General features: G+C 42.6%; 1 protein-coding gene across 1 annotated transcript in view; it reads left to right on the forward strand.

The window, feature by feature from the left end:
• Positions 1-25,774, forward strand: part of LOC144468832 (uncharacterized) — a 64,370-nt gene that overhangs the window by 32,016 nt on the left and 6,580 nt on the right. Inside the window, exons 2-3 of the mRNA XM_078178588.1 lie at positions 16,259-16,461; positions 21,629-21,764. Of these exons, the coding sequence (XP_078034714.1) occupies positions 16,259-16,461; positions 21,629-21,764 (339 nt within the window). The remainder of the gene's footprint in view (positions 1-16,258; positions 16,462-21,628; positions 21,765-25,774) is intronic.

Consider the following 25,774-nt stretch of genomic DNA (forward strand, 5'->3'; position numbering starts at 1 on the left):
CTCTCTCTTTCTTTCTCTCTCGTAAGTTTCCGCGAGGTTTTCGTGGGAATGACGGGCGAAAATAATTCGATGTAACGGCAAAAAGCGGCAGTAACGCGTAAGTGGAATCGTGCAACGAGCGTCGTATCCCGTCGAACAGTTGCAGGTCGCGTCGGCGTCGGTGCATCGGTGCATCGCCGCGTCGGTGCATCGCGTCGACGACGACGACGGTGGCGACGGTGGCGACGGTGGCGACGGCCTTCGGGCATCGTGTACATTGCACGCATTCTAGATTACGAAGGAAACATCAAATTCCCCGGGCTTATCTGGCGATTGACGTGTGTTATTGTGCCGCGTCCAATGCCGACGCCGCGCGGCCGAGCAGTTTACGCGCGGCGTCCTCGCGGAAGGAAACATTCGTTCCCCGACGCCGAACTACGAACGAGACACGTGATACCGGGCGGGCGGGGGAGGGAACTTCTGTTTCCGCGTCCGCTATTGGTAATCAGCTTTACAGCGACCGAACGATCCCCCGGGTCGTAAAGCCCGATGTTCCACGGCAATATCTCGAAGAAGAGTAGGTTAAGGGGGTGGCTTACTTTCCGCCATCGGTCCACGACATCGGGAGTAATAGAAATCATAAACATTATAGTTCCATCTCGTGCGAGAATTGTAAAATGCTTCCTTTATATTACAGGTAGACTGTGCGGATTTTATGCGCACCGCGGAAAAAAACCGAGTGGACGAAATTTATTGAGAAGGAGGGGGGGGGGGGGGGGGGGATTAAAGGAAGTCCGGAATATCGATGCGCTATCTTCCGCTTGTTAATGCGAACGGAATGTAACGCGGCTCCCTATTTCACGTGCACCTAAACCTACACGTGTAGCGCGTGTGGTTAACATGCCTGTGTATTTAGCCGTGTACTTCATGATGCATGGTACGCCTGTAATTAATGTATTCCCGTTTTAATTCTCTTAGATAGCGTAACAATAAGGTGTTTTAATTTCGTGGGGACACGTGACAAGAATTAATGTTACCGTTCGATCGAGATAAAAAAAGTGGAAATAGACGGGCAGACAAATTAAAAGAAATTCTTACGAATTATTTCGAAATAATTTTTTTCTATTAACATTTTGTTTCGATGCAATAGAAAATAAGTTTTTGCTTTCTAGACGAATTAAAACATGAATATATTAATTACTTGTGTTTTAAAAAATACGTGGTTTAATATACATATATTTTAAAGAACTTAAAAGTACTATTGAATATACTATTAAAGTTGTTTAAAAAAGAAGTAAATGCCTATACAATTTTTGTAAGTCTCCACAGTCTGATTACATATAAAATATTTTATTCATAATTTCACTACCTACTTGGAAAGACAAAAAATAATAGAAAGTTCTGTGTTCTCAACTTTCTTCTCTGATCCTGTAACAAAAATTTAAATAATACATTTCATAATACGTAACTTGTACGCATGCAAATTAAGCACTTTATTGCGGTATCATTTAATATAATAAATACCAAGTCATTGATTTGAGTCTTTAAAAAATTACTGCGGTTTGCAATGCGAATATTCTAATTTATAAAAATTTTGTCCTGCGTCATCGCAGCATTAAAAGAACCGTGCAATTATTGGATCGTGAATCCTTAAAAAAATTCCCGCTTTCGCATAAAGCCAGCCTAAAGGGGTAATTTAAGTATCTGAGCAAAAGAATCCCTCGGGAGCAAAAATCATGTGGGAACGTAATTGACGTTCGATGCTGTAGACGCATTCTTGCATTTCAAAATTATGAAATACGAGCGGCCGTTGATGAATCGCGCAAAAGGAACAACGAAACTTCGAAATGATCATTTTAAACTGCCCGTTCGAATCAAATTGCATCAAGATAGTGATTACCCGGTCGCATAACGTTCCGCGGCACCGTTACGTATCGCGGATTCCGCGTTAAATACTATTTATTCTACAGCACCGAAATTTATGTACTTCGTTAATTGAAGACTCGTTTAAACGTAACCGCCGCCGTTCCGCGCCAACCGCCCCGCTGCCCCGTGGAAACATAAACGTTTGGCCGGCACCGCGGAGTTTTTAATTCTCGCATGAACCGGATTTATTACTTAATTAATGATACGTTTATTGCCGCACATTAAATCACGATGACAGAAAGCGTCGCGCGGACGCAGCTGGAATTCGGTGCCGGCGTTATTAAGCTTAAATTAAATATATATATATATAGCCGAAAGAAACGCGAAATCGCGGCGCGCAGTCGTTACGAAGTCACGGACAGGAGCAAAGGTGAAAGTTGAAAGTGAAAATTCCCGTCGAATGATGAAACGTAGCAATAAATTAATATTTCAATTTATATCTCCTCTGGTTCTTCATTACCAGGATTGACTTTTATGTATTTATAATATTTACTATCCTATGCTCTAGCCAATTCTTACACCTCCGCCTGTATATAACCCTTTCGCACGCGCTCGCGCCACACACACACACACTTCACGTCTCGTATTAGATAGAAAACGAAGAGGCGAGAGAAAAGCTTAACAAGAAAAGAGAATAACAATGTATAAAGTAGCGGCAATAAGATGCTGCAACACGATGATAAAAAGGAGAGAACGAACGCGTGGAAGAACAAGAATGTGTGCGCATGAACGAGCGTGCGTGTGCATGAGTGCGTGCGGAGTGATCATAGCGATAGAGACATAAGAATAGGTTAGTATAGAGAATAATAAATTGTATAAATACATAAAAGTCAATTGCAATAATGAGGAGCTAAAGGAGTTGCAAGACGTAAAGCAACTATAATATCCTATTATATTATATAATACATCTTCCATTAACTACATAACCGATTAATGATAAGATATGCTCGATGTAAAACCGTGTCCATTTCCTGGCATTTGATGCTGGTATAAAATAAATGTAATTTAATCTATTAGATGGATTTCTGCAGATAGAAGTGAATAAATACACCGTGAAAATTCGAGGAATAACGAAGAAGCATTCGATTCGAATAATATTCTTGAAACTGACTATGCGAGTGACTACCCTAAGTATTTTCTGAGACCACTCCGTGTCTAAATTTCGCTCCCGTCTCACGTGGGAACAATTACACTGGGCCTCGGCAAATACGTCGTAAGCTGAATCGCGGATGCTGTTTTTGTTGCGTTAAACATGCGGAAAGCAGGTTCCCCGCCCGTGATCATCAAATAAGATTCAATATTGCTGGAAATATTGCCGGCACGCCGGCTAGAAGGAGGCATTAGCGATTCGGCCTCGCGGTGCTTTTATTTGCGACAGTGTACGCAGGGAGGAATGCGCGGTAAAAAGAGGCATGCGCATCCTCGTTGATGTACGCACGGCGTTATGAGGAAGCAAGTGCGGCAACAATAGCTGTACATTATACTGACAGCGTGGAGAGGATAAGGCGGAATCCCCCTTACACGCCTGCCGTCTCCCGCAGTCCAACAATGAACTCATATTCTCATGTTTTCTACGATTCCTTCCCACCTCCGTGGTTGTTGAACCAGACTTCCCCACCCTCCCACCTCGCCGCGGCCCGGCCCGGCCCGGCCCGGCTTCGGAAACCCGTAAACTCGTTTGAAACCTCAATGTTGTACGTGCCAATCGTCGCGGCTAAACACGCGTTCCCTTTAAGCTAATGACTCGTTTGCATGCGGGAGGTCCACCAACATTTCTGGGTGACAAAGGAACGGCCGGGGGGGGGGGGGGGGAGAGAACCGTTCGACGGATGAATGCCACTCTTTTTAATTTGGCCGGACAATGCCGATTTCGACTGCAAAGGAATTGAAAACGCTGTTTGGATAACATACTTCGTGTCGCGGAAGCTATTCAACGCACGATGTTCGCTGCCGCCTGTATTCCTCGAGATGAGTTTTTAATTGTCCCGAAACAAAAGAGTGTTCTTCGATGAGCCGGATTTTTGCTGGACGAAGACGGTGTTCTCGTCGATGAATTGTTACTGCTAATAAATCATTTTTAAAGCGAGAATAAAATATCCTCTTTGAAGAAGTACTTTTTTACTGCAATGATGTTGTATACTTCGAAGGAACAAGATTTTTACTAAAATAATAGTGTATTATTTAATTCAACATACTTGTAAGGCAATAATAAAATGTCCACTTTAATTAAAGAGACTTGTAAGGCAATAATAAAATGTCCACTTTAACGAAACAGATTTTTAAGGGAAGGATAAAACGTCCTCTTTAATGGAACAGTTTTTAATTGCAAGAACAAAATGTCCCCTTTAATGAAACAGATCTTGACTGCGGATATAAAATGTCCCCTTTAATGAAACAGATTTTTCAGGCAAGAATAATGTGTCAGTTTCAAAGTTTTACTTCATTAATTATAGATCATTAATTATAGATTATTCATTATGAACAGACTAGTGTCTTATTTTCCATTTAGAGGATAAAATCGTACGAACTTTATAGAAACAAGCTACTAATATATTTTACTGTATTGTTAAATATGAAATGCACAGTAAGTTTGACAGTAAAATTATAGAATAATATATGCATTTTATTTTTAATTACCTAATATTTTTCATTATAACATTATGATATTATTATTATATGCTTTTATGTTATATTATATGTTATTATGTTATATTATACGTTACTGTGTTATATTATATACTGTTATGTTATATTATATATTCTTATGTTATATTATATATCATTATATTATATTATATATTATTATAATACTATATGTTATATCATGTCACTATTGGAATATTATTGTCATACCACTACCTCCACTATTAGCCGCACGATCTCTTTCGCCACCAAAGGTATTTGTATAATCCTGAGTTATGGCGATTTATTTTCTCGGAGCTAGAGCTCCGCCAGTCGCCGGGCCGAGGTTTGTGCAAATGCAAGTATGCCCGGAATGCGGGAAAATAGCGTGCTGCTTGAAAATACGCTGACCCTACGGTAACGAGGAAAAGGGGTCAACGCGAGGAAAGAAGGAAAAAAAAAAGAAGAGAGGGAGAGAGAGATCGGTGGTTTCATTAAATCAGAAAGCATCGGGTACCATGATTTTCGAAATCTCGCCAGTTTGGAACTGAAACCGTATCAGCTCTATGTGACCAGCATGAACTTCCCCGAGGATTACGATGCCGCAAGGCAAACGTGTTACCGGAAGCTTCGAGAGCAATTCACGATACCGACGCCAATATATCGACGAATTCATACCCTCGGCACCCCAGCGGCTGAGAACCGACAAATTTCAGCTGGTGCGTTCTTCGTGCCGCGTTCTCTACCTCCTTGCATTTTCGCTGAAGCCCACCTACGAGATTCACACACACACCTATATACATACATGCGCACCTGGATCAGAGTAAATCATACCGTGAGCAAACATGCCGCGCGTATTTCTGAAGTTAAGCCTGCTTGGAATCAGGTTTCAGTTAACCCTTTACGCTATAACAACGTGTCAAACACGTCATACAGCTTTCGAACGTAATCTACTAAATAGAGACGCGATGCACTATCTTCGAATCGACGTCGTGTTATTCTATCAACGATGTGTATCTTCTTTCTTAAGGCTTGGAACAAAGCTGTGTTAATTAACGTAATTGTGGAAGAAATTATACGTGAATGATTCTTTCAGGTTAAAAATAAGAAACGTTGAAAATTGAGATTAATAATTATAAATTTATAAAATTCAATTTTATACCCCAATCATATTATTCTAGCTAAATATCTGAGTTATTGGTATCCACATAATATTAATTAATAATAATTGCATCGTAGTACCTGATTTTCATTTTTGACATAACCTTAACATAACCTGATTTTCCATTTTTTAACATAACCCTCACATAACCTAATTTTCCATTTTTGGTAACACGTAAAAATTTCTAAGATTTTCCTAAAACTCGTATGCTAACTTTTAAGGTAATGGTACCACTGCGCAGCAGAGATCATTCGAACGGTGAATTTATCCGGCTCGGCCAGTAACCAAGCGTATAAGCATTTAAATAACATCCAGAGGAAGCTACTTACAATTGGATTGCAGATGTCGGAGCTCTAATGTTGATTACGAATGACGGGAACGCGATCGAACGTCCAGTTTAATTAAATTCAACGCCGCGGCCGCGTTGCAAATCGTCGGAAGGTACAATAAGCTTAACATCGAAATCAATACGTCGTGCTGCATATGTAAATTGAATTCTTATACTTGCCCGTCGCGGCGGATCTTCCCTCCATTATCTCCTTTGCAATTCTAATATCGTGATTATAATTCACTACTCGATTCTCGTATTTTCCGCGTTATTATCCCATTAGAATGCCACCATTTTACCGGCAACCTATATCAACCTCGCTAAAATCGATCGAGCATGGAAAATCGGTAACGGAAACAAGAAAATTGTTAAACACTCGTTCGACGAAGAAAGTTCGCTGGTTAACGAGCCTTTTGCCGACAGTTTAGAGTTTACAAGACGCGAACAACGCGATGTTACACGGCCGGGCCGCGACGCTGAAGTTTTCGTTTCGTAAACGATGGACGAGCAACGCCGGCAGCTGTGCGTTTTAAATTAACAGATAGGTGCATTAAAGGGGGTCGGGCAAAGGAATGTCGGGTTCGGCACGGGGTGATTCAAATTTTTTCCCTGATAAATGGAAAACAGAATGGAAGAGCGAGGATAAAGAACGGGGGAGAAGAGGGAACGTCTCCAGAGTCCAGAGAATACGGAAGAAGCCTTTTCACAGATTTCCCGTAAAACGAGTTCGTATTCCCTTTGCGATGATTCAATCCGGCCTATGCAACATAACGTGCATTTTTCAGCGCACGGTTGATTTATTCCGGGGGCTCGGTGGTGAATCCAAGCTTTTCGCTTTGCCGTTGTTGGTTTTTCTCTCTTTTCTCGCGCGCGCGAATATTAAGCTCGGAGCGTGTTTATCGATTACATATTTTTCTATTCGGTGTACGTCGCGCGACTGCGACGGCGGCGGCGGAGGGCGTTTCCGCGAAGCGCCCGGTTCCAGAAAACTGGCGATACGAACAATTAACGCGCCTTACAGGTTCGGGACAACGGAGTTCCTTCGGAGAGATGGAAGAACAATGGCACCGGGCACGGTTGAATTTACTGCCGGCGAAGCCCGCGCGCATACTTACCGCGTGCATCCACAACGCGAAAATAAATCTGCACAATTAGCGCATACAATGTCTAAGTAAGAGCAGCTACGTTGTACGCTCGTGAGTACCATTTCCGGAGTGAAATTTGTGTTTAGTTATCATAATTAAAACGCGTTGGTTAACGAGAATTACGACGGGAGAGAGAGAGAGAGAGGGGCGAGAGGAAAAAAAAAGGTGGCGGGGGGGGGGGGGGGGGGGGGGGGGGTGCCATCAAGTGAGCGGAGCATAGTTAACGAATTATTTCCATTATTAATCATTTCGCGCAATTATCCACGTAACAACAGGGACGCGCGCGTAAAAATGTTTTGTTCCGTCTACGACGGTAAATGTATTTCGCTATTTCCACGAAAAATAATTTCACGCCGGCGATTTACGAGCGTTACACTCTTAGCGTAAATAATTAGAAGAATTAGAAATATATTTTAATGGAATTTAGTTGAACGAATGGCTCTGTTTAAAAATAGAACCGGCCGATTCTTTGGTAATTATCGCGATCGCGATTACAACGGATAACGATGATAAACGGTCGAATTATAATGGTTATGGCGGAATAAAATATTTATATATCGGGGGAGCATTTATTCTACACAAAAGTTAGCTCGCCAGAATCATTAGCGGTAGCGATACGGTAAATTAATCTCGCCGTATCGTACAGATTGTGATTAATTCTTCCCCTCGGCGATGCAAGTGTACAAAAATCAGTTAATAACGAGAGAAACAACTGGCTAATTGGTATAGCAAACAAATATTATTAATTCTATATAAATAATGAACGCTAATAGAACTAGAAATCGTTAGAACGAAGTAGTTCAAACGTAATAATTGTTTCGAGCGTCTATTAGATTTATTTAATTGAAGCATTCTGTATTAAAAAGTTGTTTGAAAACCTCTCTCGAGTTACTAGTCATTACAGAATGCAGTCATTAATATTATATATAACAACCTTCATATAACAAAGAAAATTTGTAAAACAGTGTAAAAAGCTTCAAAATATGTTTACTCACCTACAATATTCTTATTTTACATTTTTTATTGCAACTCGACGTTGAAAGATTGAACCCTTTGCAGTCGTATATCTACTCTCAGTCGTGAAAACTATTTATTTATTAATTTTATTTCTCTCATTTATACATAAAATTAAAACATATTATTTTATTACATATAACTTAACTTAAAAAACAAGTTAATAAATTGTAATAAAAGTGATATTTCTCGATTTGAAATCTTTCACATTATGTATTACGAGAATGAATTCTTTGCAGCACGACGCTTACGGACAAACTTAACGCGACCGCAAAGGGTTAATAGTTCGATCGACGGGGGCCATTATCACTCAGCCCGAACACCGGCAGTTCGCTTTAATCGCCTCAAGAATGTCTCAATGGGACCGCCGCGAGGATTCGCGATCGCCGTACTACTTCCAGTAAAATAACCGTTAATGTGTGAAAACCGCGGTGTCAGAAGAAAACGAAGGAAATTGTTACACGCTCGAAAACCCGGGCGGAATGCGAACCTAACTGTTCCGCAAGACCCGCGGAACTTTCTTCGGTGGAGACGCGGGCGCGCGCGCGCGCGACGCGGCATTAAGTCGCGAAATGATCGAGGAAATGGACACGATTTAAAGAACGCTCGCCGCTCGTACGCGAGCAGACGACATCGCGGGGGAGGGATAGTTATACGGGAGATGGCCTCTCTTCCCCCTGGCGTTCTCGTGTACATTTTATTATAAAACTTTTTACGAGGAACCGTAGAAAAGTTCCCGAGACCATTCGGAAAGGGCTCCCATCGGTTTCGGCAACCGGATTCCTTTTTCTGCCTCCCGATTACTGGCCGTCGTCGTCGTAGTCGTCGTTCGCCGACTCGAAACTTTAAAGATTCAACAAGCGCTTCTGAATCTTGCAATATTAACCGAGCCAGACCGAACCCGGCGGCCCGTGGATCCCTCTCTCTCTCTCTCTCTCTCACTCTCTCTCTCCCCCATTTCCATTGGAAATTAAATATGGCCGGGAATCGTGCCGGATACGTAACCGATACCGCTCGATCGTAACACTTCCATCTGATGGATTAAAAGATCGTGTTCCGCCTTATAGCCGGCGCTCGAAGTGAATCGATGCCGGTTGTCGGAATTAATGCTTCTCCACCGGATTATGCACTATATATTTCTATGCGCCGTTCGATTTATTCGGTTTCAGTCATTTAATATGCTTCCCCGGGCTCGATTACGAAATCCACGTTACGATCGTACGTTCGGCTGATCCGCGACTTTATGCGGATTCTCGTTCTGCTAGCCCGTTTCCACGGGCCTCGCCAAGCTTGAAAATGTTTATACAGTAAGTTTACGTCTTATCAAGTATCGTCGATATTTAAAACTGTCATAATTCGGCATTAAAGAACCGCGCGAGTGTCGGCGATGCTTCTCACGGAGTAATCTTTGTGGCTGGTTGTTTATTTTATAGGTGCGCTTATGTCAAGCACCGTGTTAGTTAAAGACACGGCTCTTGCCGAACGTGTTATAAATTGAACGGTTTTTAATATTATTGGAATAATGTGTTAGCGGATTGAAGTTATCGTGAATATTGGAGATACTTCTTTATACTAATCTATTGAAACTTGCACTGTGATTTTTCGTTATTTTTTGGTAAAAAGCGAAATGTGTCGTATTTTTATGTTGTAAATTTTTATAAATAGTAAATGTTATAGAAAAGCCAAAAACAGTTAAAATAAAAGTTATCCGTAAAGTTATCTTTCCAAAAATGTTTACAGATGGACTGAAAAGTACTTTTACTGAAACTATATTTTAAATCAACTTTTACTGGAACTATTTCTGGATAAAAGGGTTGATTTTTCCCTCGAAAAAGGAAACTATATCTAACTATACCTAACTTTATTCTTTCCTAATTTCGTTACAATCCTCATATTGCAAAAACGCTAAACAAAGTAATTGCTATCATAGATCAATTTTATAAAAATCGTCGTGGCAGTCGACGTGAAAATTTCCATAAAAATCGACGCGCACTCCTCTCCTCTAATTCGCCGTTTGCTACGCGGCGAAATTTCCAATGGAGGAGGAGGAGGGTGGAAACTTGAACCCGCGGAATCTCTGGTTTTGGTCGCGAAATAAATTCCCGAATGCCCGTTGAAGAGGATTGAGTATGCAGGATTTCCGAGCGGCTTCTAAAAAGCAGGAACAATGAAATGATGCGATGCCATACGTTACACAAATATTACTCTTCCTCTCGAATCTACCACAATTCCGCCGTAGGAACTCCGATCCCGGGGACCGCCGCAATCCCCTATCGAGTCTCGGAACAGCCGAAAAGTTTCGGGCTGTCCAAAAGTTTCCGGGGATCCAGAGCAATCGTATGTGGCGGAGATACTTTCGCGGGTGCGGAGCCTCTCTCTCGCTCTCTCTCTCTCTCTCCGACCGACTTCTTGCGGCCCGGAGCCGAGATTTCGGGTACCCGCACGCCGCTATGATATATAGCCGATTGAAATCGTGCGGCGGCGTGGTCGCGATCGTGTTAGTTACGCCGTGGAACACGAAAATTTAGTTCGTGTTACTGTAACTCGAATATTTCGCTGCATCGTCCGCGGAAATGAAGTCCGAGCTCCTTCCGTGCTAATTAGAATTAATTCGGGCTTAATAAGCAACGACTCGTTATTCCAGGGGATCTATGATCTATTGTAAAAATAGAATGATCTGAATGTAAAATAGAGTTAATTGCAATTAATTTTTTATCAATAATTATCGCATCATTATTCCAAAGTATGTGCCTATGATCTATAGTTCGAACTCTTGGATCGCATCCAATGTAAATGACCGATACACATAATGCATAGATTATGTAACAACGAATGCAAAGATAGCGACAGTCGCATATTTCCACACTCGCGATCGCTTTGAGTTAATTGCAATTAACTCTTGATTGATAATCATCGCGTCATTATTCCAAAGCATGTATCTACAAATCGAACTGTTGGATTGTATGGAGTAGAAGGGATGGAATGGAGTAGTTTAAACGATACGCGGCAACAACCACAAGAATACCGACAGTTGCATATTTCAAGATGTATGGTCGTTCTGATTTAATTAGAATTTCTTCTGGACTCTTGCACGGAATTCTTGGAGCACGCTTTATGAAAATTATCGGCTCGAGACAGTTTCAGCATACCATCGCGGGAACTTCGGAATCGCGAATAAAATATTTTCTACATACCCAGTCATTCCGATCTAATAATACTAATTAAGGGTTAATGGACGCGAAGATTGCGCGCGTCTAACCGAGAACTATCGGAAGAAGCGTAACGCGAGTCATTGAATCGAATAATTCCGAATTTTTGCAACGCTGCGCGAGAAAAAGAAAGGGTTGTTAATCGCGCGTTTCCACGTCCGGCACGGTTTTCAGCTAATTACAACTAATTCCGAGTTAATAAGCAGGCCTTTCCAGAAGGAAAAAACGATGCCGCGGCTCTTTGAATAAGTTTAATAAAAAAATAGTTGGTCGGTCCGCGGGCTTTTGATCCTCAAACAGGCCATAGATCGCAACCGTGTTTCTCCTACTTCCCCCTTTTCGCAACAAATATTTTCAGAGACGCCGCGCCGCGGCGGTCTCCTCCTCCACCTCTCTCTCTCTCTCTCTCCTTTTTTTTCTCCTCATCTTTCACGAAACAATAAAAGCGCCTCCACAACCGACGGTGCATCAGGGATGAGGTTTCATATAGTTGAGTTCTGGAAAAGAAGAAAGGGATCTCATTTCAAAGTACAAGCTCTTTACGCCTTTGGCTTTTCCGTTTTCGCTGCCGTAGGGGATCTTGCCAAGGATATGCATAATGCTCGGAAGACTTTTTACCGCGGGGGGGCCCAGACTATTGAGCCCTGAAATATATAAGTAATTAAGGCCTGATTAAGGATTCTACGGCCGGCCGTCGTTTACTTAAAGCCCGCGCGAAAAATCTTCTTCGGCCCGGCCCGCCTGCCCCCGCGAAACCTTCCCCTGCTTTTTTACAATGGAACTTATTCTACGCATAATAAAGGATAGGATTTTATAGAATTAAAAAACGGGGACGCCGGACGGGGTAACGGAATTAGAAATTGCTTGATTAAACACCGGGCTCGGCTTAAATAACAGCAGAATTTTACAGCGCGGCCGCCGCTGCGAGGATCGGGGCGAATTTTAATTCGATTACGCTCGAGAATGTGCTCTCTTAACATTTATAGGAATTTCTTCCGCGGTGCTCGGGATTAAAAATCATATTTCGTTAGGATGTGTTCGATCTTGTTTCAACCGCGGTATTAACTATATTTCGTCGCGTAGTTAGTTTCCGCTTTAATGTTTTAAGGAAGTCAATTAATGTGCCTCTTTTTCAAGCATAATTAATTTTATACCCATGGAATAAAGCGTATTAAACTTTCTTATTTAAATTCAATTAATTATTTATTTGCGAATCTTAAATATATGAGAGATGGTAGTTTTAAAAATACTGAATATATTATATCAATTTTTTCACACTGAAATCGCGACAGCTTTTTGTAATTCTTACAATGAAGTTTAAAAGACCACTCGATCGGTATAAATCGATCCTTTAATATTTTTAAATATTTCATTATCAAACAATATTACTTATTAAGTGTTGCTTATACTACAATGTATTTAAGAAAAATAGCCGCAACCAGAAAAGGAATTATCAACAATTTCCCCATTGTTACCCAGATGAATAGTTATTTCATATCTTTTGAACCCGTTACTCGAAACCCGTCCATATTCGCCACAACAGCCCCTTCATTGTCTTAAATTCTTAACAAATGTCAATTAAACACGGCCACGTATTCGGCGTTCGCATTGAAAACTCGCGAAGTTTCGCCAACAAGGCACAGTAATTGGCCATCCCATGCTACCGTTCGTTTTATACGGGTACCTCGCCAACGTTTGTTGGAAGTAATTAACTCGGTTGATCGAATTACAATAAATTCCGCGGGATTCGGTCGAAAAGGATCCGGCGCACGGGCCGAACACGATTTTCGGCATCGTCGAACATCGGCGCACGGCGCGCCGGCGCGGGTCGCGTAAACACCGCCCGTCCCGCCTAAGGAATTCTGAAACATTACGCGCGAATCCAATCGTCCATGGGATTCGCCGTGATCGTATAATAGAGGCTTCAGCTTCACGGGGGATCCCGGCACCCTAAATAACAGAATAGGCCGCCCGGCTAATCCGCGACGGTCTGTGTTTAACGTTTTGCCCGTGCAATTTGACGAAGAACGCGGCCGAAGAAAAATGATTTCGGGGATTCGGCCGCGCTCGCTCTATTATCCCGGGCGATAATTTAAGGGCAAGAGGGCTGATGTATAGCTAGGGAGTTTATGCGACGCCATTGTCGGGGGCTACTGTTATTTATGAAGGGGAGGCGGCGGGGGGGGGAGAGGGGTTTCGCCTTCCAAAAACGGAAGATACGTGTTCCGCCGACCGCGATGCGAATAACAATCGTGCCCGGGCAGTAATTAAGGATTAGCAAGGTGATTAGCAAGGCACCTGCTATTTAAATCTCACCGGGAACGATACGTTGAACAACTGTGTGTGCGTGTGTTGCGTGCGCGCCCACCGATTCCTCCGCCGAACAATTGATTATAGTCCAACGAGACCAATGTACAAGTTCGACGCGATTATACGGTCGCCTTGATTTTTAAAACCTTTCCGGCCCATCTGCAAATTATCAGGCTGTAATTCCAGGCATTTGCCGGGTTGCTATATTTCTTGGCATTTCAGAAATTCAATCACTATTTTTCTGTCGAATTACCGTATCATTATCTTCGCAGCATTCGCAAAAAGAATGGGCGAGCCCAGAACCTAATACAGTATTTTTAACATCAGCATAATGGAATAGTCTGAAGAAATTAATTTCCTTTGGCAATTCAACCTGGTTGTATGATATTAATTAAGGTTATTTTAACACGAAAACTAGACTGCAGGTTTTATGCATTCGTGCTAAAATTAACTATATAAAGTATCGAACAATAAATACATTAAAAGAGATGTCAAAAGAAGAATTACAAGAATGAGAAATACATCTTATATTAAACTATTAAATTTTCATTTCTCGCGACTTTTTAAAAAATGTAAGCTCGAATTAAAGAATTAATTCGATCGTTTCCTAACAGTAAGAGAGCCCTGTTGATATCAACGATTTAAAACTAAATACTGCGAGACCGGTCATCTCGCCCAGAGTGGTAGATTTAGCGTCGGTAATAAATCACCATCATAGGCAACTATAGCTCTCGCACAGAACTATATACGCGACTCGAGCCCCTTTAGTAACAATGACATATAATCTCATGAAAAATTTAGTTTTACATCGCGAACGTCCGCGCCTAACCAACTGCGCAATTTGCATCGTTGTTTTTCCACGCGGAAAATAGCCGGCACGCTGTAATATTTAGGTACAGAGGAACAGGTTCGAATCCGCGTCGGTGAAGTATAAAGATTAATTACGTTATTACCGCGAAAGCTTGCCATGTATCATCTTATAAGTAATTACCGCGGCACTTATCATCGAGAGAGAGAGAGAGAGAGAGAGAGAGAGAGAGGGAAAAAAGAAGGCTGTTAATTAATGAGAAAATTGTGGTGTTAGTCCGCCGTAACGAGTTCCACTCACGTACGGGACGCGCGATGATCCGGCTAGAAACCGCGACGGGGCGATCGTTTAACTTCCAACAGATTTTTCCCGTCTTAAGCCGAAACGTCCACGCGGGGAACAAACTTGCGAGAGGCCGTCCGCGATAACTGAACTAGGTATTCACCACGTCGTCTATCGTTAGCGCACAAACATCGTCGCGCGCGTATATACATTGCATATTCATCTTCCTTGGAAGTCCAACAATAAGTACACCACGCCGTAGAAGCGTGACTATCGCTCCGAAGAAGTGCCACCGTTCGATACATTATCCAGAATCTGCAGTCCGCAACGCGCCGGAACCTGTATCTTCTATCGAATATACTTAGCCGGTTCATTTGTCAACGAATTCAACCGGTTCTATTCATTTGTCAATGTTGCCGGCGAAAGGCAATACGTTTCTTCGGAAATCTGGTAATAATTTGTAATTTGGTCGTGTCGGTAATTTTCTAATATTAATAATTTCATAATATTGGTAATATTACATTAGTAATAATGTTGATAATATTAATACCGTAATAATATTAGTAATAATAACAATTTAATCATTATTTAGGATTCTTACAATTGTATTAGACGAAATAGATAATTCGTACTTAAAACTCTGTATACTTTACACAACCCCTTCAGCATTACTACTTAATATAATTTTTAATATAATTTATTAAATAATATTGACACTGAGAAGCAATTCGTTCACCTCCTAAAAATTCTTTAATTTGAAAATAATATTGAAAATAATAAATCAAACAAATAAGTAGAATATCTCTAAACGTTATTGCTGCTATGTATAAATAAAATTAGTAACGTACAGCGATAAATATCTTGTTTAAAAATAAGTTGCACGAGAACGTGTACCGACCGCGACGGTGCCTTTGGATGCGGCTCGGGTAGATCGGAGGTAGACGAATTTACATCTTTTTGTGAGAGGCAAGCCAGTAAACGACGCGATTCTCCGGAGAGATACGTATTAAAAAGTCGACGCCAATGCCGAAACTTTTCCTGTCATACCGCACAATTTTCTTCCGGCGATGGTAATCCCCAAGGGCGGCTAACGTTAACGCTGACGTTGCCAAGCTTACGCAGAAAGTTTCTTAAGCACTTGTCCGTTTAAGTTATCATAGGATAAGTACTCGCCACTTATCCCCGGTTGAAAGAAGAAGGTCATGATTGCAGTTTGAAGAAAGCTCGTTTCTCGCCCATTCAGGGTGCGTATTAACATATTCAATGCCGGCCACTGCCGACTCTCTCCCGGCAATAATCTCAATTCCTACTTCCTGAGTATTCAAATAATTGTACGTACACCGTATTAACCCTCGAATAGCGTGGACCGTCTGTCGGACAGCTTCTCAATTGCCATTTGTCTACGTTTCAACTTTTATAGCAGCTGACTGCGATGAAACAGAGAGAAAAATAACGCGATTTTTATTTTTACAGGCGTCCGTGGACTTAGCAATGTGTCCATCGATATTCCATTGGCTGTAGCAGCTGGCACGACCGTCAATATGAGCTGCAGATACGATCTAGGGTCGGACACTTTGTACACGGTGAAATGGTACAAGGGCTCGGAATTTTTTCGTTACATCCTGAAAGAGATGCCGCCGATCGCCGTTTTCGGAGATCTGGGCGGCAAAGTTGTTGTAAGTACAGCGACTAATATTACCCGAAATATCGCACTGCGTCCCGTAGTATAGTTTCTGCTAGTAGAGTATTAGTCAAATTTCATTATTCAATTGTTCATTTTCCACGTACTTGAAACAATTATTATCTTACCATATCGTATATCGACAGACAGGTTGTAACACTAAAGTTTCAATTTTTTCATTTTAACACTTTGATTGTCTAATCAATTTTCTAGTAATTTATTAAATGAAATAAACGTTGCAAAATTAAGATCCATAATACTGAATACCCTTTCAATCGTCTTACATTTTGTAGGTCCCGTTTTCATTCTCGAAATTAATTTTTAAATTTAATTACCAATCTAATTTAATAACTTAAATTATATAGTAATACAAATGGCGAGAATTTTAAATAAATTCAGACCTCTCGCCGTCGTAAAATAGCTAAGATATTTTTAGGGCTCGGTCGGTTTAGTGTCGAGTTCGTTTCATTTACATTAATTTAGATCGGGGTGTTCATTTTTTTCGCGAACCCTTCGCCGAATAAAAATGCGACAATTTTTACGTCGCGTAGATTTTTTAGAATTCATGGGGCGGCCCATTGTAGTTCGCCTCATTTGGCCCGATACATTGAAGCCGACAATTGAAGGCCGCCCGGAGAAAAACATTTTCGAGAATTGCGCCGGCAATAAGCCGGCGCACGTTTCTCAGAGAATTGTCAGCCGGTTATTTCGCGACGGAAATGTCCCCGGAGTTTCCCTACTTATTAAAAGTTGCGAGGCGATCCTTTGCGAATCACGTTTTACATTCGCGCCTGACGTGAAATCGTCGGGAAGCCGGCGAGAGAACAGAAGCGAGTCCCTCGGATTATATTTCCCCAAGTTTCGCCCGGGCGTGGGGTAAGTTTGTTAGTGCCATTCACGCCCGCGCTTTATTATATAGCCCCGTAGCCGGGCAAAATATGTGCCGGCGTGACTTTTAAGTAATTAAAGATGGAAACGAACGCGGTAAGCGTCCGCGCGGCGGCGTTGCCCCGCCACCGGGGCTTCTTTGCCAGCGAGTAAATTAATTGCCCGCGAACAAAGCGAATACCGGAATCGGGCGTTCGCGTTTCGATGTTTCGAGAAATAATGAAATTCTTTTGTCCCGCTCCTTGAACATTGATTAAAACCGCGGTTAATCGGCCGCGGCGCGACGGTTTCTCCGGGGCGAAATAAAATATTTCGCGGGAAATAAAATATTCCGCGGGAAATCTTCGGCTCGTAAATAATCGGCGCCGCGGCAATATTTCGCGAATATCGTTCGCTCGCCTCCGCTCCTTGGCCATTCGTTAAATAACACAGTTGACACCGTTTCTACGGTGATCCGACGTCCGTAAAAAAATATATATACATATATACACACACGCATATATCGTCCACGCCTATGTAATAATTTCTGCTCTTCACGCGGACCGAACTATTAAAACAAATTTGGACGTCACGTATATTTCAGGAGCTCGCGCGAAATATTCATGGCAATAAATCTCCCGCGTTTACGTCAACCACACATCGAAGTGCGCGGGGATGATTTACGGGCGAGCCCCATTTTGGAACACTTCTTTTCGTCGCAACAAAAAACCGGGTATTTTTCGTATTCGGAAAACATTCGCATTATTTATTTTTCAATCACATTTTCGTCAGACGAGACAAGCTGTGCTTGTGCTACCCAAGCCGTTGGGCGAATGTTCTCTCTCTCTCTCTCTCTCTCTCTCTCTCTCTCTCTCTCTCTCTCTCTCGTCGGTGGATGTATTTTATTACGATTTATAGATCCAGCGAGTTACGTAAACGCAATTGTCGATAATGCGGCGCGTGTCTCATGCTCGCGGACACGCGTGCACGGCGCATGAATCGCGGCGATACGATAAGAAGAAATAATAAAAGAGCGATCGATATCTTCCGTCGCGGATTGACGAGAGAAAAAATAAAACGACACGGCTGACGTCCGAATTCCGTCGATGCACGGTCGAACGTTGCAATTTCCGATCGGGGCACGCATTCTAATTTGCTAAAAGCGCGGCGCAAACATCGCCAATCGCGCGATACGTGTCGCTTCCGCGACCACGCGGCCTGGAAGAAATCCTGATTAATACGACGGATGCTTATTAACGACGCGACGGCTTCCACTATCGTATTAAGTTCGTCGATCACTTTGCGAACCGGTGCCGGAAACCCGGGATTGAAACGCGCGTTGTTTCGATTATTATTGCAAAATTCAGATTCGATGTTTGATAAAACGACCGAGCAAACTGGCATATCGGACTTTAACCTGTCACCGTGAAGGGGAGGCTTTAATTCGTGGCTCGAATAGATTGACTCGTGAATAAAAGTTTTCTAATCAGTTAATAGACGTTTTAATTTTTAATAGAAAATATGGTTACCGTTAATTCCATGCGGAAATATTTTTTAAAAAATTAGTCGATGCAGTACTGAAATGATCGAAATCAGAAGCTGAGAAAATACATTTTGTTCATTTACGTGAGAAGCAAAGCGCTTGGCAATGAAATGATAAATTCATAAATGTTTTCTGATATTATATGTTTAAATATATACTCTTGTACATTAATAAAAATTTTCTTGCGTTATGGATTCATATAAGTTCCTCTCATCCTGAGCCAACGAAATTAAAAAGACAATCTCGACTGTCGTAAGCAAATAAAATAAAAACAAAGATATGCACTGTTTCAAGATTGTTTAAATCAATTCCGGGTTAGTTTGCGAAGTACTCCGTTGCGCGAGAGAAAGACACTCCGAGCTTCGAAACTAGTTGGAGGGCTCGCAGTCGCGCCATTCCTTTCCACGGGATTCTGCGGCGGCTCAAAGGTCGGCAATTTTTCGAAATCCGTAGTTCAAATATTTTTGGGGGCCGCTGTGTTCCGAGCAAATTCGCCGTTACAAATTACAGCGTGTCGCAGCTGACCGTGGCTATATCGATTGGATCCATCTACAAAGAAGAGCGCGGCGGGCGCTGTTTGCGTGTTACCTGGAGCACCGGCTGACGCGCGCCAAAGGGGTGGAGGAAAAAAAAAGAAAAGAGAGAGAGAGAGAGAGCGTCAGAAAATTCGCAGTTCGAATGCGCGGCCCGCGGCCGGGTCGACAACGTGTTAAAGACTTCGATTCGCCGCGGATTCCGCGTGCACGCGTGCGCCGATCGAACGGACCTCTCTCATGCGCGTAATACCTTTCCAATTAGATTTTACTGACGGACCGCGCGCGCGCGCGCGAGCGAGCGCGTTACCGGCCCGATAAATCGCGACGGACGTTTACGCGGCTACGGGAAAGAAATACGGTGAGATCCTGGGACACAATTTCTCGCTCGACACGTCCGCGAAATGCGGAATGCGGAGCCGTTAAACCGCGGCCGAGAATTCGAAAACGGCGGCGGTCGGACTGCGCGACGCGTTTTTCTTTTTCTTTTTTACATCTCGCTGTTATCCCCGGCTATTTCCAGCTCGGTCAAGAGCTGGTTTAAAATCGTTAAAATTAAATACAATGCGGTTGAAAAGAATAAATCGCGGTTGAAATTTTCGGCCGTTCTAGTCAAAGATAGTTATCCTTGGCAGCGTCGCGCGCGCTAACTCAACTACTTGGCGCGAGACGCTACCGCGTCTCATGATACGATCTCGAAAAATCGGGAATCTCTGCGCGCGCGTCGTGTAAATCTGCGCAACGAACGCGTGCGCGCGTCTTTTAATGTGAAAGGGGTGTGAAACCGTGTTCTGCATTTAATGGAACGTATTTCGATTTCTGACTCGAAAAGGACTCTGCTACCTTCAAGGTTCGCTAAGAGAGACGCAACATTGTTTAACGCATTCCTTACGAGCTACACCGCTTTTCGCATTAAATTCCTCTTCGAAAGCTTCGTGTAGCATGGAATATTACAAACTTTGCGTTGATTGAATTAATCTCGTTCGTTACCGATCGGCGCGGTATTAAAAAATTCACCAAATTCTTGTAATGAACGGAATCGAACGGAACAATTTTTTCTGGCGAAAAAAGCTGATCGGCGAACATATACAATTATACACGTGTAACATGTACGTACATATTTCTACGGTTTTAATTGCGTTCGAAAGTCAACAATGCGTGGCCAACGCGAATGTATTTTTTACATTTGCCGCGATAATGAAAACGTCTGTCCGCGAACCGGGAGAAATGATCCTATCGCGTCCGAAAAGAAAACCCCTAAAAAAAAGCATGAGAACAACATCGGAAACAACTGTCGAGTCGAATTTCAATTACGTGTGTCGCATCGTATCGAGACACCGCGGATACCGTAAACTATGTCGGAATGCATTGTGCGACTCGTACGCTGTAATCGACACTCGTAATTAATTATTGCCATGAAGTATTGTGTCTCGGCAAAGGAGTAAATGCGCGAGGATGTCAAAGCGGACGCGTAAGTGCAATCGATTTGCAATACACGGCGCGCTCTGGTTTGCCCGCTGTTGCTCGTGCCATGCAGCAATCATGGATGCTAAATTAACTGAAATTGCGTCGAGAACGCTACGGAAAAGTATGCTCCTGTTGCTGGAATTTCTCTCCGTGCGCCGGGGTCTCTACCTTGATTACGAAAACATTTTTGGCACGAGAATTACTCTCTTAATTATATCCCCCCCCCCCCCCTAGAATCTTCGTACCGTTGATAATGGACTGCAGATTTAAACAAAATTTCCTTGGTTCCATCGCGAAGAACAATAATCACGGATTCAGTAATTTCAATCGATTAATTACTGCTTCCATTGTGTCTTATATTTCGCTTGTGTATTTCAGTTACACGCGCAATCGTGAAGCGTGCACTTTAATAACGATACCGCGTTATTATTAGATCGTTACGCGTGATAAAAATGGCCCGGGGATCTGAAAAGAAATACATTAATCATAAATTCCTCTCGCGAGTTTGTATCGGCAGTCCGGCAATCACGGCAAATTAGAATCAAATGCCTGGAATAAAATCATCGAGGTGCACCCCTTCGTAGATCTTTTAACGAACTCGAACTCCGCAGAGATTATTCCTACGGTCGCGCGTCGATCGCTGGAATTTCTGCGCGGTGTAACGAGCGCGCCCCGGAGGATCTCCGAGCAAGACGGTTCGGAGATCTAATTTTCTCAATCAGCGTTAACACTGTGTTTTATTCGCATTCCAGAAGAATCAGAGCGACGCCCATCGAGTAGTTTTAAAGGACGTGCAGCCAAATCACACCGGCAGGTACCGTTGCGAGGTCTCCGGTGATTCGCCGTCGTTTAATACTTTAAGCGTTTTTGGTTACATGCACGTGGCCAGTAAGTATCGCAACCCTGCTACCCTTTTTTTGTGTGTGCGTCTTCCCTGAAGAACCCATATTCGCGAATAACACTCAATCGAAGCTGTTAAACGTGAGCCTAGCAAAAACTTGACTAGCCCGCGTGCCAGCCAGAAAGAAAGGCTATCGAATTACTTTAGTAGCATCCTTTACGTGGTTACATGTTTTTGCTCTTGCGCTTCTTGCCGACGATATTCGATATTATCGTGCCTCTTTGTTAAACAGAATCGCCATTACCAGCTAGTTCCGCGGTGAAAAACCGCGTTCACGGCGATCACGGGGAAACTAATCAACCGCCGTTTGTGTAACAAAATGTAAAGCGCTCGGATTATGCTGTAAGGGCTCGGTTGCGAAATCATGTTCCTTCCGACATGCAAATCGTCCACTTAACAGTACCGATGTTTATAATTTCGTCGTTGAACACGTCCGGTTGATTAAAACCTCGTTTTAATCCATTTTATTTTATTCTGTACGTTGGTGCGTAATTCTCATTGCGTAAAATTTGATCTATTTGCATTATAATGACTGGCACTCATATTGAAGCATCTCTTAAAATAGAATAATTTTTTCAAATTCAAGTTTTCTCTTCTTAATTTTGCTATTACTTGTAATGATAAAGAGAACACAACATTCGCGTCTTATTACATTTTTATGTAAACTTGAGACGACAATTTAGATAATATATTTTGTGGAATTCCAACTCGTTTCGATGATATTTTCAATCCACATACGAGTCACAGAAACCTGCAAAATATATTGTTTAAATTCTCGTTAAAAGCTCAGATAAAAATGTTAAAACACACGCGTCCCCGATTTTTTTCTTTTCCACCAACCGGTTGCAGTTTTCCACAAAAATTTTTACAAATATTGCCAAGCAAATTAGTCGAGCATCTGAAAAAACATAATTAATTCCGGCAGCTGTTAAAAAATTTACTCCGATTTAAAAGCTGTCCAAATATTAATTCGAATAAGTCGGGAGCAGTACACGTAGGAATATAAATTAACAATGAACATTCTGCTCATAAAAGCTTCACTTCGGTGCGTAAAATAACGTTTGAAAATTGCAATGCATAATTTGCTAGATTATGGAGAGAACGCAACAATAGAGCACCGCATTGCGACTAAAAATCGATCGAAGTGAAAATATTTAGAGTTGCAGTGTGTTATAGAAATTTTAAAATGTTATAGGAACATTGAAAAAGGTTTGGACCGCGTAGTGTTAGTTCCAAATTGGTAATTGTAGGTGCGTCAACCATCCTGCGCCTGAAACGTATATGATCGTTGGATGCTGTTCTATCGACAGATTTTCGCCGCTTTTGTCCAGCTGAATGTAGGCGCAGCTTCATTGAAACGATGCTCCGGACAAAACAAAATGTTGGCGCGCGCGGCGGCGGCGTAGCCCCGTCACTTAGTCTCATTAAACGACCGAAACTCGCGTCTTTCATTTTATCATCTCGTCACGACCATGCTCCGCGACTCTCTTAACCGACTTACCGATAATTACCAGCCCCCGTTCCAGCGAAATACAGTCCTAGGTCCCCTTCAGAGTCAACGCGCGCGCACGCCCCCGGCTCTCTCTCTCTCTCTCTCTCTCTCTCTCTCTCTCTCTCTCTCTCTCTCGGCAAGAGCTGATCCATTAGCACGCACTGTTAGTTTTCAATGCGGACGACGAATTAGTTGGAAACTAAGCACGCGGGTGTATTCGCGACGAATCGAGGACCTGATCTCGACCCGGTATATTTCCGCGGATCCGTGATTCCGAATCTTCGGGGCGAAGGCCCCACTCTAATTACACAGGCCAACGCCTATTTTACGTTCCAATAAGTCATTCTTGCGGATCGCGGCTCGCTGAGCATCCGCTCGCCTCTGTCGCTCACGGGTCCTTAAGAAATCCATAAAGACCGGCCTTCGAGTTTTTCCAATTTGTTGCGCCCCGACTGCGTGCTGCACGCTCTCGCGAACGCGACGAAATAAAATTAAGGACATCGGGACTGGCTCGAGCTGTTCCTCGAGCCAGCGAGATGCTGCTCGGGGACCGATTATTCAGAGATGAACTCGTGCTCGCTAAGCTTGAGACAAATAAAGAGCCTGCAAATTGACTGTAAGAATTTTTATTAAAATTAATGTTTAACTACTCAATTAAATTTCTTTCATTTCTATTTTCTTATAATTTCATTCACTTTGTATTTTACCAACAGAGTAACCTAAGTTTAGAACAATCTATAGAATTGTTTAGCTTCTTTAATTAAAATTGAGAAAAAGTCTATGACTAAAACTTTGATTATCCAAATTAAATTTATATCTTCCACAGCATTTTTCGCCAGCTCGCGAGTCAATCATCCCGCGGCGGGGTTTTAATTCCGGATGGTGCGCGAACGGTTCTTTTAGGTAACGATTGATAATTAATTGGACGGTGTTATTAAGGCCGATAGTTCTGCCGTATGACGCGGCGCCGTCACCGTAATTGCCGCAGATTGAAAGGACCCGGGAGGCAGTGACGCAACAAAAGAAAATGAGGGAACGCGTGGAAGAAGAGGCTGGCGGAATAGAGGGTAGAACATCAAGTTTTGTTCCCACCATCTCGTACTCTCGTTGAGCGTCAACTTAACGACGCCACAGCCTCGGTAGCGATTCCTCTTTGAAGGAACGAGGCGATTGCCTCTCCTTTCCGATCACGGATCGCTCGTAAAAGCTCGATAGTGAATCGAGCCTTCGAATCCTACCTTGTACACCTCGGACCCCCGTCTCTCTCTTTTCCTTTCTTGTTCTTCTTGGTCTACGTCTCCCTCTCTCTCTCTCTTTCTTTCTTTCTCTCTCTCGTGCTCTCTCCCCTTCGTTTTCTCCATTCTCACCAGACGGGACGATCGGCCGCATCCACAATATTACCAGAGACACGTACAAAATGATAATCTCCGTGCCGCCGAGCCTGTGTCCTTGAGAGCTGCATCGACAATGGGGACGAACTGTGCTCGGATGCATGGCGGAAGTCATTCAGGTGAAGCCAGACAATTCTTTGACAGTACCCACTGCCGCTAAAGGGAAATTGACTGCCTTCTGCGGACGGTATAATGATCGCTCGCGATATATGTACATCGCGTGTTATGTATACGGAGCGTCGCTCGGTGTATACGGGGCTCGCCTAGCGACGACACTCTAGCCACGATTATACAATAATAGTCGAGGCTTTACGAGGTCTCGGAATTTTTATACCGGCGTCAACCCCCTTGCACGCTCATGCCCATGTGAGACACGGTTATGCTAGGGAACGACCGGGGAACTGCACGGGTGCTTGTAGACTTCCTTGAGTTCGTTACGGCGGAAAGCAGCTTTCGAAGGTCCAATTTTCAGGACAATGTGAAGGAAGATTAATTTTGCGGGATGACCGCCGAGTCCGATCGACTGAAATTTTGCATGTGTAATGGCGTTTCGAGCGACGGTTAAGATTCTGTTTAAAATTCTGAGAGCTGTCTGTCAATTTCAATGATGAAATATTAATCGACGGAACGCTAATTATTGCAAATACATTATTGAATAAGTTAACTCGAGTGACAGCGATGAGTGATAGAAATTATAAAATTAGTATAAATTAACTCTAAATTATCTTATCAAAAAATTTGATCGGTAAACGATATATGTATTAACAATTTACCAACTTTACCCGACCAGAAGCCTGCGAATCGATTATCACGGCAATCAATAATTTGCTAGCTATTATTGAGGTATTATTATATAATTTTTCAAACCTAAGCTGCCTTTCGCGATGAATAAAATAAATATCATTTGCTGCTAACGTTATAAAAATATAAATATGTTTACGGCCGAATGACCGGTCAATAAAGGGTTAATAAACAATACCACTCAATATTTCTATCAATGAGGAAAACAATACTCGCGCCGCTGTGATTTTGCATAGCAAAGAGCGAAAACTGTACTGAAATCAATTCCTGTTGGAACCGTAGCGATTATACTTTTCTAGAGACACGTTCGATT

This window comes from Augochlora pura, chromosome 4 (genome assembly GCF_028453695.1).
Source record: "Augochlora pura isolate Apur16 chromosome 4, APUR_v2.2.1, whole genome shotgun sequence".
In the NCBI taxonomy this organism is placed as follows: domain Eukaryota; kingdom Metazoa; phylum Arthropoda; class Insecta; order Hymenoptera; family Halictidae; genus Augochlora; species Augochlora pura.